Source organism: Scyliorhinus torazame, chromosome 14 (genome assembly GCF_047496885.1).
Source record: "Scyliorhinus torazame isolate Kashiwa2021f chromosome 14, sScyTor2.1, whole genome shotgun sequence".
In the NCBI taxonomy this organism is placed as follows: Eukaryota; Metazoa; Chordata; class Chondrichthyes; order Carcharhiniformes; family Scyliorhinidae; genus Scyliorhinus; species Scyliorhinus torazame.
This window is the reverse complement of record NC_092720.1, coordinates 122279785-122294398: the sequence shown is the minus strand read 5'-3', so window position 1 is coordinate 122294398 and position 14614 is coordinate 122279785. Positions and strand designations below refer to the sequence as shown.

The 14614-nt window shown below is 50.2% G+C and overlaps 1 protein-coding gene across 1 annotated transcript in view; it reads left to right on the top strand.

The window, feature by feature from the left end:
* Positions 1-14614, top strand: part of LOC140389052 (S-arrestin-like) — a 155161-nt gene that overhangs the window by 101629 nt on the left and 38918 nt on the right. Inside the window, exons 7-9 of the mRNA XM_072473212.1 lie at positions 3352-3425; positions 3837-3972; positions 6243-6327. Coding sequence (XP_072329313.1) covers positions 3352-3425; positions 3837-3972; positions 6243-6327 — 295 coding nt within the window. The remainder of the gene's footprint in view (positions 1-3351; positions 3426-3836; positions 3973-6242; positions 6328-14614) is intronic.

Sequence of the window (14614 nt, the reverse complement as noted above, 5' to 3'; positions counted from 1 at the left end):
TACAATTGGTCTCAACTTGGAAAGAAAGAAATAGAATTGTCTACAACACCTGCTTCTGATCACTACCCAGAGATTTGTGCTGGGACATTGCTTATCAGTGTATATTGGATGAGCTCAGTTGTGATGCTACCTGGGCAACTTCTCATAGCAACACTCTCAGCTCACACAGAAATATGGACACTTGAGTGAGGTGTTAGAGAGACGCCAGCACCCATAGAGTCTACACTCAGCAGGATACATCGCATTATTTTTTTGGGGGGGACAAGAGTTCTGTGGCTCTGGGAGTGATAAATAAAATAAATATAGAAGCATAGAAAATAGGTGCAGCAGTAGGCCATTCGGCCCTTTGAGCCTGCACCACCATTCAATATGATCGTGGCTGATGATGCAAATTCAGTATCCCACTCCCACTTTCTTTCCCTACCCCTTGATCCCTTTAGCGGCAAGGGCCACGTCTAGCTCCCTCTTGAATATATCCAACGAACCAGCCCCAATAGCTTTCTGTGGTGGCGAATTCCACACGTTCACAACTCTCTGAGAGAAGAAATTCTTCCTCATCTCAATCCTGAATGGCTTACTCCTTATTCTTAGCCTGTGACCCCTACTTCGCGACGTCCCCAACATCGGGGACATTTGTCCTGCTTCTAGCCTGTCCTGTCCCATCAGGATTCTGTGAGATCCCCTCTCATTCTTCTAAACTCCAGTGAGTAGAAGCCCAGTCAATCCAGTCTTTCTTCAGATGTCAGTCCTGCCATCCCGGGAATTAGTCTGGTGAAGCTTCGCTGGTGATCGCTGGACACCCTCAATCGCAAGAATGCCCTTCCTCAAACTTGGGGACCAAAACTGCACACAATACTCAAAGTGTGGCCTCACCAAGGCTCTGTATAACTACAACAAGACTTGTTGAGTGATGTGTACTCCTATACTCAAATCCTCCCACCATGAAGGCCAGAATGCTATTAGCTTTCTTCACCGCCTGCTGTACCTGCATGCCAACCTTCAGCGACTCTTCCACCATGACACCCAGGTTTCATTGCACATCCCCTTTTCCTCAACTGCCACCATTCAGATAATAATCTGCCTTCCTGTTTTTGCCACCAAAGTGGAAAACCTCACATTACCCACATTATATAGCATTTTCCAAGTATTTTCCCATTCAGCCAGCTTGTCCAAGTCACCCTGCAGCCTCTTTGCATCCTCCTCACAGCACACACTGCCACCCAGCTTAGTGTCGTCTGCAAATTTGGAGAGATTGCAGCAATTCCTTCATCCAAATCATTAATGTATATTGTGAACGGTTGGGGCCCCAGCACTGAACCCTGCGGTACCCCACTAGTCACTGCCTGCCACTCTGAAAAAGACCCGTTTATTCCCACTCTCTGCTTCCTGTCTGCCAACCAGTTCTCTCTCCTCGTCAATACATTAACCCCAAACTATGAGCTTTAATTTTGCTCACTAATCTCTTGTGTGGGGCCTTGTCAAAAGCCTTTTGAAAGTCCAGATACACAACATCCACTGGTTCACCCTTGTCCACTCTACTGGTCACATCCCCAAAGAATTCCAGAATATTTGTCAAGTACGCTTTCCCTTTAGTGAATCCACCGATCCCATCCCCACGTTCCAAATGCGCAGTTATTTCATCCTTAATAACTAACGCTAGCATTTTTCCCACCACCGATGTCCTGCTAACCAGGCCAAAAGTGCTGGAGGGGTGAAATCTGAACCTAACTGGAGGTGGATAGAGATTCACATGCGGTTTCTCCATTAGAAAGTCTTTTGTTTTCAAGTGGGAGGAAAAGTTGGGAGACGGTAGGAAGGAAGGGTTCTGGTGTGAGGTACTCCGGAGGGTGAAAGCCTCCACCTCGAGTGCGAGGTTGGGGCTGATACAGCTGAAGGTGGTGTACAGAGCGCACCTTACAAGGGCAAGGATAAGCTGGCTCTTTGAGGGGGTAAAAGATGTATGTGAACGTTGCGGGGGGGGGGGGGGGGGGGGGGGGGGGGCCTGCAAACCACGTTCATATGTTTTGGCCCTGTCCAAAACTGGAGGATTACTGAAAGGAGGTGTTTAGGGTAATCTCTAAAGTGGTGCACGTGAAACTGGACCCGGACCCTCGGGAGGCCATATTCAGGGTGTCGGACCAGCCGGTGTTGGAAACGGGCGCAGGGTCAGATGTTGTAGCCTTCGCCTCGTTGATCGCCTGAAGGCGGATCCTGTTAGGGTGGAGATCAACCTCGCCACCCTGTGCCCTGGCGTGGCGGGGGGACCTGTTGGAATTCTTGACGCTTGAAAAGGTCAGATTTGAACTGAGGGGAAGGATGGAGGGTTCGACAATTCATGTGCATTATTCATTATGCACTTTCGAGAATTGGATTACATCGAACATTAGGGGGGTTGGGGGCTGGGAGGGTTGGGGGGAGGAGGACTGTGTGTGTTAATGGTCGCTATGAGTGATTCCTGATTCTTCTTTGTCATTTGTTTATGTTAACATGCAGTCTAATGTTTGGGGGTTTGGTGGGAGGATGGGATCGTTGTTATTGATATGGGGATTGGCATTACATTCACTACTGATTATTGTTTATTGTTGGGTGTAAATTTGGGAGAAAATGTGAAAAAGGAGGAGAATATAAAAATATTTTTAAAAAAAGAAAGTCCTTTGTTTTATATTCAACAATTAATAACAACGCATACAGTGTGCAGTCAGTATAAATTTGATTGTCTATTGTGGTAAAAGAGGATTATATTGTTGCAAAGGGGCCAAATTTCCTTTTCTTTCTGCTGGGATTGTTAATTTTCTGGGCAGGTGATAAAGGTGGTGGGGCGACAGGGGTGGGTGACCTACTTCACCAAGTGTTTGCCCCCTTTGTGTTGCCCATGTGGATGTCGAGAAAAGGTGGTTACAATATTTGAGTTTCATGGAAGGTTGAAATTGGCCCTCCCACATCATTTCTCTCTCTCTCAATGTTTGGTGGGATCGTTTTAAGGGGTGTCCGGAAGAAGACTGGAGTGTTCAACCTCATGCTCCAATTTCAGGTCTTTTTGAGGAGCAATGAGAGTCCAGTCAAGCCAGCTCTGTACTGTGTGCACAGTGTGTCAAAGCAATAGCATAATTGCTTAAATTTTCTTCTTGCTTGTCAGGCAAATAAAGTGTCCTGTCCTAAATTTTCCACCCACCATCTTTGTCTTGTTCTTGGAGGCTCATTTGGGTGGGGGGAGCAAACGTTGAGCTCAGTGCCTTTCCTTGGCATCAGGTTGAGTCGGTTTTATCCTGTGGAAGATTTAACAGGACAGTGATGGCATTTAAACCCTATTATATGTCTGATTTTAAGATAATTTCTCTGCTTTCTGTACAGTGTTGTGGAGTGGACTTTCAAATCATGGCATTTTGTTCAAAGAGTCTCAACATTGATGAGGCAATCTTCAAAAGGTAAATGTACTTTCATCTAAACCTGGAGAGTGATTGACATTGGTTTCTTCCTGATCAGGCAGAAAGTAGCTGTTCTCAGAATCTCCTTTGTGCACTAGGATAGCTCATACAAGTACATAATGCAGCAGTGCGCACACAATCAATCTGCTAATGCATACAGACAGTTGATCCACTTGCATGTAATGGATATGCACATACATGAGCACAATAGACCTCTGCAATAGATCCATATGCAAGTGCACACAATCGATCCTCTCACAAGGACACTAACTGATGTGTGCATAATATGTTGTGTTAAAGGATCCCAGGCGAGCACGGTCCAGTTAAAAACATGATTTTGTTGCTAAAATCAGGGCTGGTTATAATTAGCTGCTGTGGGTGATCCGTTTTTCCAATTGTTTCCTCTGCCAGGTGTTCCGTGACCATGGTTATCCGTAAGGTGCAGTACGCTCCTGATAAGCCGATTTCTCAGCCAGTGGTTAAAACTACCAGACAATTCCTCATGTCAGACAAACCTCTCCACCTAGAAGCATCACTCAACAAAGAGGTGAGCATTTGATCAATCAGGTTTTATCCTGGCAGTCGGGATAAATGACGTAAATGACAGAACCTGCTTGGCTGATTGAATAACAGTGTTTGAGATCAGCCTCCATCTTCCTGTTCAGCTAAATGTCAAAAATATTATGATTATATTCAAATAAGAGCAGAAAAGTGCTCAGTGCTCTGACTCCTATAGCCCCCTCAATCAAAACAGATAATCTGGTTTGTCTGCTGTTTGTGGGAGTTTGTTGCGTGAACATTGGGAGCTCCTTTTGCACATGTAACACCAGGAACCAATCTGAAAAGTAATTGCTTACAAAGCATTTTGGGATGTATTGTTACGCTACTCATATTTGGAAACCAGACAAGACCGCAACAATTTTTCAATTTGAACATTGTGAGCACTGACAACTGGGGATCTTTTATATTAAAACAAACTTTATTATTAACACGGGATTAAGCCATAAACATCCTGGAAAAACAGCTTTTCAATTAACAGTTAAACAATTCTAACAAGAAAGGCGGCACAGTGGCACAGTGGTCAGCACTGCTGTCCCGAGGTCCCAGGTTCGATCCCGCCTCTGGGTCACTGTCCGTGTGGAGTTTGCACATTCTCCCCGTGTTTGCGTGGGTTTCGCCCCCAAAGATGCGCAGGTTAGGTGGATTGGCCACGCAAAATTGCCCCTTACTTGGAAAAAAATGAATTGGGTGCTCTAAGTCTGTATAAAAGAACAGTTCGAACAAAAAAACTAAAGGTTTTCGAGCTTACTTTCCTATCTACTTCCAAATTTTCAATTAAGCAAAATCCACGCACATAGGTCGAATGCCTCTTATTATTACAGTTCGTGCCCCTTGGTGTTTCTCAGCTCCACTCATACAGATTCCACATTGTCAGAGCTAATATTTTTCCTCACTATTGTGTTAATTTCCTCTTTAAACAGCACTGCCACTGCACTCCAACAAGACATAATCTAACCATCATCCCTTGAAATTCAATAGCATTATCATCCCTGAATCCCCCATTACCAAAATTCTGGGGGTTACCATTGACCAGGAACTGAACTGGACTAGCCATATAAATACTGTGGCTACAAAAGCAGGTTACAAGCCAGGAATACTGCAGCATGGAACTCACCCTCCGACTTTCCAAAGCCTGTCCACCATCTACAAAGCCAAGTCAGGAGCGTGAGGGAATACTCTCCACTCGTCTGAATGAATATAGCTCCAACAACATTCAAGAAGCTTGATAACATCCAGCACAAAACAATCTTCTTGATTGGTACCCCATCCACAAACATTCACTCCCTCCACCACCGATGAACAGTGGCAGCAGTGTGTACCATCTACAAGATGAACTGCAGAAACTTGCCAAAGCTCCTTAGGAAGCAACTCCCAAATCCGCGGTCACTTGTACCTCGAAGGACAAGAGCAGCAGATACTTGGGAACACCACCACCTGGAGGTTCCCCTCCAAGTCACTAACCACCCTGACTTGGAAATGTAATGCCTCTCCTTCACTGTCAAAATCTGTAATTCATTCCCTGACAGCACTGTGGGTGTACCTGCACCTCAGGGTGTGCAGCGGTTCAAGAAGTTAGTTCACCATCATCATCTCAAGAGCAACTAACTAGGGATGAACAATAAATGCTGTCCTAGCTATTGACATGTAAAATATTTTTTTTAAATCACTCTGGTCTGGCAGGTGCCTGTCGGGGTTCATTCAATGTTGACAGTCCGCTGTGACTGGGAAAACAGTGTCTGGTCACAAAAATGGAACAGGCCTTCTCCAACACCATTGGCAGGAGCAGACCCCTGTGGGCCCCCATCCCTGTGACTGCACACACAATGATTACCAGATGTTAAAATCAGCTTCCCTCCCCTAACTCATAGTATCAGAGGACTGAACAACACAACCATGCTCAACACTTCTTGTTTGAAAGAAAAGGAAACGACAGGTTGATAATACAGCAAGTGAACTCATGAAGATAATACTGAGTCAATATTTAAAGTTAAAGTAGATCATTGGAGCACAGAGGCATATGCGTACAAACTGGGGATATGTAAAAGCTCAGGGTTGGTATCAGGCTCTTTACAGGAAGAGTGATCAGTACCTGGAATAGCCTCTGGGTGGAGTGATGAAGGAAAGGCTTTGGAGTTATTCAACAGGCTGTTATGTTTTGTGAATGCAGGGTGGTAGGTTGGGATGGAAGCATGAAATAGTGGGCAAAATGTGATTTTTGTCAAATATTGTCCAGAATTGAAATGCACTGTTTTATAGATCTTTTACCACGGTCAGCCGATTGAAGTCAGCGTTGAGGTGATCAATCACTCCACCAAGACTGTGAAAAAGATTAAAATAACAGGTAGGAAAAAAGGGGCCAGGTGATTTTGTTTCATTCAGTCATGGAATGTTGACATTGCTGGCAAGTCCAATGTTTATGGCCCATTCCGAATTGCCTGGAGAACATGGTGGTGAGCCACTTTCTTGAACTGTTGCAGTCCATGCAGTGAAAGTACACCTACAGTGCGACTCGGAGCAAAGTTCAAGTTTTTGATCAAGTGACAATGAAGGAATGGTGATATATTTCCAAGTCAACATTTGGCAGCTCTCCAAATTTTCCTGCCCTGCCTGTGACGAAGCCCGCCACTGGCGGAACCAGCAAACCTCGCTCACAAAGACAATGAAACAATCAGAGACCCTCAAATTACTGAATTCTTACAAGCTGGCTTGGTGAGATAAAGGCAGCATTTGTCTGAGAAAGCATATTAAAAATACCCAACTTCATGTGAAGTTAACTTCTTTTATTTTGAAAGACGATCAGTGTCAGTAAGTGCCAGTTTCTGCAGCTTTGAAAACACTAACCGACATATTGGCTCTGGGTTATTTGTGAACACAAAGTTCCTCCAAAGTTCTAACTTGGTGTCGAACTGAAACGTAGCTTTGAAGTATGTCTGTTTATTGGTTTCAACTCAATCTTAGGACCTGGGGTCTCTTGCTAAACACTCCATAGTCTTAAAAGTGGCGAGCGGGATTCTCTGTTCCTGAGATTAAGTGTTGACGCCGGCGCAGGATTCGTGGACTTCCATGACAGCAAAACCAGCGTCGTACCTAGACCGATTCCGCTACTATGGAGCTGGCACCAGTGCCACATGGAACACAATCGATTCCAATGAGAAACAGTGCGGGATTCACCGGGTTCGCGATTGACACTCAGGAGGCTAACAAGCTGCAGCCGCATATACGCACTTCGCTCTGCTCACGCACCATCCCAGCCAACAAGATAGCAGTAAGGCAGGCGGCCGCACGATTTTCGGACACCAAGCTGGAGACCCTGCTGGACACGGTGGAGGAGAGGCAAGCCACCATGTACCTCAGCCCAGGAAGGACGGTGCAAGCCGTTCACCACGCCTGGGCGCAGGTGGCAGAGGTGGTCAACGCAACCAGCAACACCATCCGGACCGGGCAGCAGTGCCATAAAAAATTGCATGCCCGCCTCAGGATGGGCAGGGTGAGTAGGCAACACTGTGCCCCGAGCACTAACGCCCATCCCATACACCCGTAGCCCTACTCGCGCCCCATCTGGAGGGCAGCCGAACGCCCACCCGGCGCCACATGTTGGCACCCATACCAGCCGCCATGGCCGGATGCCCTGAACACTGAGGCCACCAGCTACCTATCCTGCTGGGCTGCATGCGATGGACTGTCTAACACTGTCATTTTCTGTTTCCTCTCCCCCCCCCCAGGAGAAGGCTACCCATAACTGCCGGAGCGGGAGAAAACTGGAGGGAGTCTGTGTGGTATTATAGGTATAACGGTACCTGAGAGGCTAAAGTATCATTGGTGGAAACTGTATGCTTGCTATTGGCTAGGGTGTATAATAGCTCCGCCCTGATCGGCGGGGTATAAGAACCCGTGCCACCCCAGCAGCCCTCATTCTGTACCTGAGCTGCTGGGGGAAACATCTAGCTTATTAAAGCCTTCAGTTGGACTACAACCTCGCTTTAGTGGTCATTGATCGTGCATCAATTTAATAAGCTAGATTTTTAAGAAGACAGGATGGAGCTCCGAATCAAGCCGGAGTGTCTGCAACTTAGCCCCCAGGCGGCGAACTCAGCGGCAATCTTTAAGCACTGGCTGGCGTGTTTTAAAGGGTATCTCGAGACGGCCGGAAACGCACCCACGGGAGGGCAGAAACTGCACGTCCTGCACTCAAGGGTGAGCCCGGAGATTTACACCCTCATTGAGGAAGCGGAAGACTTTGATGCAGCAATCGAGCTGCTAAAAGGACACTATATTCGCCCGGTAAACCAGGTCTATGTCCGGCACCTGCTTGCAACAAGACGGCAAACCCCTGGGGAATCGTTGGAGGAATTCTACCGCGCACTCCTGGTGCTGGGAAGAAGCTGCGGCTGCCCGCATGTTTCGGCGAGCAAACACACGGAACTTTTAGTCCGGGACGCTTTCGTAGCAGGATGCTTTCATCACAAATCCGCCAGCCCCGTGTGGCCAGCGGTCACCGCCACCCCCATATCCCAGGGCCATGTGCGGACCCCGGGCGCCGCCATCTTGTTCCACGGACGCCACGCTTGAGGGATGGGCGCCGCCATTTTGTGCACCCCCGGCCAAGTGCGACCTATGGGAGACGCCATCTTGGATGAACCCACAGGACCCCAGCTCGGCCGACCACACACTGCCTGAACAGAATTCCCAACTACTGCGATTGGCCTCGGTGACTCTGGATCAGTCACGACCTCGAACACTCTCAACCGCTACGACGACCGTTTTCATCAACGGGCACGAGATGTCCTGCTTAATTGACTCTGAGAGCACGGAGAGCTTCATACAACCCGATACGGTAAGGCGCTGTTCCCTCCTCATCCACCCTGTTCATCACAAAATCTCACTGGCCTCCGGTTCCCACTCAGTGGGGGTTTTGTGTAGCAAACCTCACAGTCCAGGGAAGGGAGTTCAAAAATTTCCGTCTCTACGTCCTTCCCCACCTCTGCGCAGCTACACTCCTGGTTTAGACTTCCAGTGTAACCTCCAAAGTCTGACCCTCCAATTCGGCGGCCCTATACCCCCCTTTACTGTCTGCGGCCTCGCGACCCTTAAGGTCGACCCGCCTTCCCTGTTTGCGAACCTCACCCCGGATTGCAAACCCGTCGCCACCAGGAGCAGACGCTACAATGCCCAGGACCGGATCTTTATTAGGTCATAGGTTCAAAGGCTACTGGGGGAAGGGGTCACTGAAGCCAGTAACAGCCCCTGGAGAGCTCAAGTAGTGGTGGTAAAGACCGGGGAGAAGCATAGGATGGTCATTGACTACAGTCAGACCATCAACAGGTTTATGCAGCTGGACGCGTACCCTCTCCCCCGTATAGCCGACCTGGTGGACAGGATTGCGCATTATAAGGTATTCTCCACGGTGGATCTCAAGTCCGCCTACCACCAGCTCCCCATCCACACTAGTGACCGCAAATACACTGCCTTCGAGACAGACGGGCGGCTCTATCACTTCTTAAGGGTTCCCTTTTGTGTCACTAACTGGGTCTCGGTCTTCCAGCGCGGGATGGACCGAATGGTTGACCGGTACGGTTTACGGGCAACATTCCCGTATCTCGATAATGTCACCATCTGCGGCCACGACCAGCAGGACCACAACACCAACCTCCAAAAATTTCTCCAGACCGCTAAAATCCTTAACCTTACATACAATAAGGAAAAATGTGTGTTTAGCACCGACCGTCTAGCCATTCTCAGCTACGTAATGCGAAATGGAGTTATAGGCTCCGACTCTGAACGCATGCGCCCTCTTATGGAGTTCCCCCTCCCTCACTGCTCTAAGGCCCTAAAACGCTGCTCAGGTTTTTTTAGCTACTACGCCCAGTGGGTCCCCAACTATGCGGAGAAGGCCCGTCCCCTGATCCAATCCACAGTTTTTCCCCTGTCGATAGAGGCCCGCCAGGCCTTCAGCCGCTACAAAGCAGACATTGCAAAGGCCACGATGCATGCCATCGACGAGTCCCTCCCCTTCCAGGTCGCGAGCGATGCGTCCGACGTAGCTCTGGCGGCAATCCTCAACCAAGCGGGCAGACCCGTGGCCTTCTTCTCCCGTACCCTCCATGCTTCCGAAATTAGCCACTCCGCAGTCGAAAAGGAGGCCCAGGCCAGAGTAGAAGCCGTGCGACATTGGAGGCATTACCTGGCCGGCAGGAGATTCACTCTCCTCACGGACCAACGGTCGGTGGCTTTCATGTTCGATAATGCACAGCGGGACAAGATAAAAAATGATAAGATCTTGCGGTGGAGGATCAAACTCTCCACCTACAACTACGAGATCTTGTATCGTCCCGGGAAGCTAAATGAGCTTCCTGATGCCCTGTCCCGTGGCACATGTGACACCGCACAAGTGGACCGCCTCCGAGCCCTCCACGAGGACCTCCTCCACCCGAGGGTCACTCGCTTTTTCCATTTCGTCAAGACCCGCAACCTGCCCTACTCCATCGAGGAGGTCAGGACTGCCACCAGGGACTGCCAAATCTGCGCGGAGTGCAAACCGCACTTCTACCGGCCAGAGAGAGCGCACCTGATAAAGGCTTCCCGTCCCTTTGAACGCCTCAGCATGGACTTCAAAGGCCCCCTCCCCTCCACCGACCGCAACACGTACTTCCTGAACGTGATTGACGAGTACTCCCGGTTCCCATTCGCCATCCCCTGCCCCGACATGACCGCCTCCACCGTCATCAAGGCCCTCCATAGCATCTTTGCACTGTTCGAGTTCCCCGCTTACATACACAGTGATAGGGGGCCCTCCTTTATGAGCGACGAACTGCGTCAATTCCTGCTCAGCAAGGGCATCGCCTCGAGCAGGTCGACCAGTTACAACCCCCCGGGGTAACGGACAGGTAGAGAGGGAGAACGGAACGGTCTGGAAGACGGTCCTACTGGCCCTACGGTCCAGGAACCTCCCAGCCTCCCGCTAGCAAGAGGTCCTCCCGGATGCCCTCCACTCCATCCGGTCACTACTTTGTACAACCACCAATCAGACACCTCACGAACGTCTCCTTGTCTTCCCCAGGAAGTCCTCCTCTGGGACCTTGCTCCCGACCTGGCTGGCAGCACTCGGACCCATCCTGATCCGAAAACACGTGCGGGCGCACAAGTCGGACCCGTTGGTCGAGAGGGTCCATCTGCTCCATGCTAACCCCCAGTCCGCCTACGTGGCATACCCCGACGGCCGACAAGATACGGTCTCCCTGCGAGACCTGGCGCCCGCCGGAACTCCACGCACATTCCAGCCACCAGTCACACCCTCCCCTCTACCGCAGTACCTTACAAGAGGATCGGTCCTTCCGCCGCCCCTGTCTAGGCCCCCCCCACCCACCGACGCCTCCCGCAGGCGCTCCCTTCCCAGGTCAGCCGTTTTTCCCACCAGCGCCGTCTAGGGGTGACGAAGCTGCCATGGAGATCGAAGCCATCGGAGTCACAGATGCCCGAGCCTCCACCGGAGTCACCACCGAGGCTCCGACGATCACAGAGGACGACCAGGGCCCCCGATCGATTGATTGCTTCATTTTAACTGTAATCTGTAAATATAAAACACCAAATGTACATAGCTACCAGACTTGTAAATAGTTACTAAACACTGTATGAAGGTATTATGGTACCTCCATAACTAATTATACCATGTTATTATGTTTTGTGGTTTCTGGCCACCACCCCCGCCGGACTTTTTTTTAACAGGGGGTGAATGTGGTATTATAGGTATTACGGTACCTGAGAGGCTAAAGTATCATTGGTAGAACCTGTATGCTTGCTATTGGCTAGAGTGTATAATAGCTCCGCCCTGATAGGTGGGGTATAAGAACCCGTGCCGCCCCAGCAGCCCTCATTCTGTACCCGAGCTGCTGGGGAAACATCTAGCTTATTAAAGACTTCAGTTGGACTACAACCTCGCTTTAGTGGTCATTGATCGTGCATCAGACTGCAGGACCTGCGGCCCCTCACCGTGACTGAGCAGAGGGCCCCAGACGTGGTCGGTGGCACATAGGAAAGGGAGGTTGCTGGGGTGGAGATCGGCCACAGGCGAAGAAGTGAGACCCTGCTGAGTTGCAGTTCCCTGTGACACGTGTGTCAACAACCCCCCCCCCCCCCAAACACCACCCCCACACCACCCTCACCCCAACACCACCCCACAGTATCCTCACCACCACCACCACTCCCACGCACTCCTCACTCCCAAAATCACCCCCACACCACCCACACCCTCACCCCTGGTTTGTGCATCCACATTGGTTTGTCTTTCCAGCCTGGTTAGTGTATCTATCATGGTTTGCGCATCCACCTGGTTTGTGCATCCACCCTGGTTTGTGCTGCCACCCTGGTTTGTGCGTCCACCCTGCTTTGTGCGTCCACCCTGGTTTGTGCATCCACCCTGGTTTGTGCATCCACCCTGGTTTGTGCATCCACCCTGGTTTGTGCGTCCACCCTGGTTTGTGCTGCCACCCTGGTTTGTGCTGCCACCCTGGTTTGTGCTGCCACCCTGGTTTGTGCATCCAACCTGGTTTGTGCATCCACCCTGGTTTGTGCTGCCACCCTGGTTTGTGCATCCATGCTGGTTTGTGCATCAACCCTGGTTTGTGCTGCCACCCTGGTTTGTGCATCCACCCTGGTTTGTGCTGCCACCCTGGTTTGTGCTGCCACCCTGGTTTGTGCATCCATGCTGGTTTGTGCATCCACCCTGGTTTGTGCTGCCACCCTGGTTTGTGCTGCCACCCTGGTTTGTGCATCAACCCTGGTTTGTGCATCCAACCTGGTTTGTGCATCCACTCTGGTTTGTGCATCCACCCTGGTTTGTGCATCAACCCTGGTTTGTGTTGTCAACCTGGTTTGTGCATCCACCCTGGTTTGTGCATCCACCCTGGTTTGTGCATCCACCCTGGTTTGTGCATCCATGCTGGTTTGTGCATCAACCCTGGTTTGTGCATCCACCCTGGTTTGTGCATCCACCCTGGTTTGTGCTGCCACCCTGGTTTGTGCACCCATGCTGGTTTGTGCATCAACCCTGGTTTGTGCATCCACCCTGGTTTGTGTTGTCAACCTGGTTTGTGCATCCAACCTGGTTTGTGCATCCACCCTGGTTTGTGCTGCCACCCTGGTTTGTGCATCCACCCTGGTTTGTGCATCCACCCTGGTTTGTGCTGCCACCCTGGTTTGTGCATCCACCCTGGTTTGTGCTGCCACCCTGGTTTGTGCATCCACCCTGGTTTGTGCATCCACCCTGGTTTGTGCTGCCACCCTGGTTTGTGCATCCACCCTGGTTTGTGCATCCACCCTGGTTTGTGCATCCACCCTGGTTTGTGCTGCCACCCTGGTTTGTGCATCCACCCTGGTTTGTGTTGTCAACCCGGTTTGTGCATCCACCCTGGTTTGTGCATCTACCCTGGTTTGTGCATCCACCCTGGTTTGTGTTGTGAACCTGGTTTGTGCATCCACCCTGGTTTGTGTTGTCAACCTGGCTTGTGTATCCACCCTGGTTTGTGCATCCAACCTGGTTTGTGCATCCACCCTGGTTTGTGCATCTACCCTGGTTTGTGCTGCCACCCTGGTTTGTGCATCCACCCTGGTTTGTGCTGCCACCCTGGTTTGTGCATCCACCCTGGTTTGTGCATCCACCCTGGTTTGTGCATCTACCCTGGTTTGTGCTGCCACCCTGGTTTGTGCATCCACCCTGGTTTGTGCATCCACCCTGGTTTGTGTTATCAACCTGGTTTGTGCATCAACCCTGGTCTGTGCATCCACACTGGTTTGTGTTATCAACCTGGTTTGTGCATCAACCCTGGTTTGTGCATCAACCCTGGTCTGTGCATCCGCACTGGTTTGTGTTGTCAACTTGGTTTGTGCATCAACCCTGGTCTGTGCATCCGCACTGGTTTGTCTTTCCAGCTTGGAATAACTTTGTCGTGTTTGCATCGATGCTGAGGTTGACGACAAAAATCCCCATTCAGTTCTATTCATATGTACCTTGTCTTAGGATAGGCACAACCAAATTGCTTGTTAGGTCGGATTAATTTATGTGATATGGTCAAGATTACCAATACTAGCTTTTAATTCCAGCTTTTTTAATTAGCTGAATTTAAGTTCCCCAGTCGCCAGGGTGGAATCTGAGTTTAGAGCCTGCGATTTTATCAGCCATCTGGCAAGAGGCTGGGAGGTGGGTGTGGTGATGGAAGGCATCAGGGGGGGAAACCCAATGGTAAAAGGTGGGAAGGGCTTCCTGTCAACCAGAAGTGGGCGGTCAATTCATCCAATTAACAGGTTTGTTAATGACCATTCAGTGCCTCCGTGGATGTGGAATTCACTCTAGGACATGAAGAGACTGCTGAAGATCAAGGTGATCTCTCAACAGCTTCCCAGGGAGGTTGGGCCTTCTTTCCCAGAGGCCTCACGTCTCATGGAGCCCCCCCACCCTTCCCCCTGCCGACAGAATTGGATACCCCTGAGGCTCCAAAGATGCTGCTGGGGAGTTTACCATCCCCCAATCAATGGAATCTGCCAGCCTGGCTTTTCCCACCATTGGCATGAAAATGCATCAACATGGAGGTATCCTGTCCTTATCTCTGCAGGCTTAGCAATTGTCGCTTCTATTG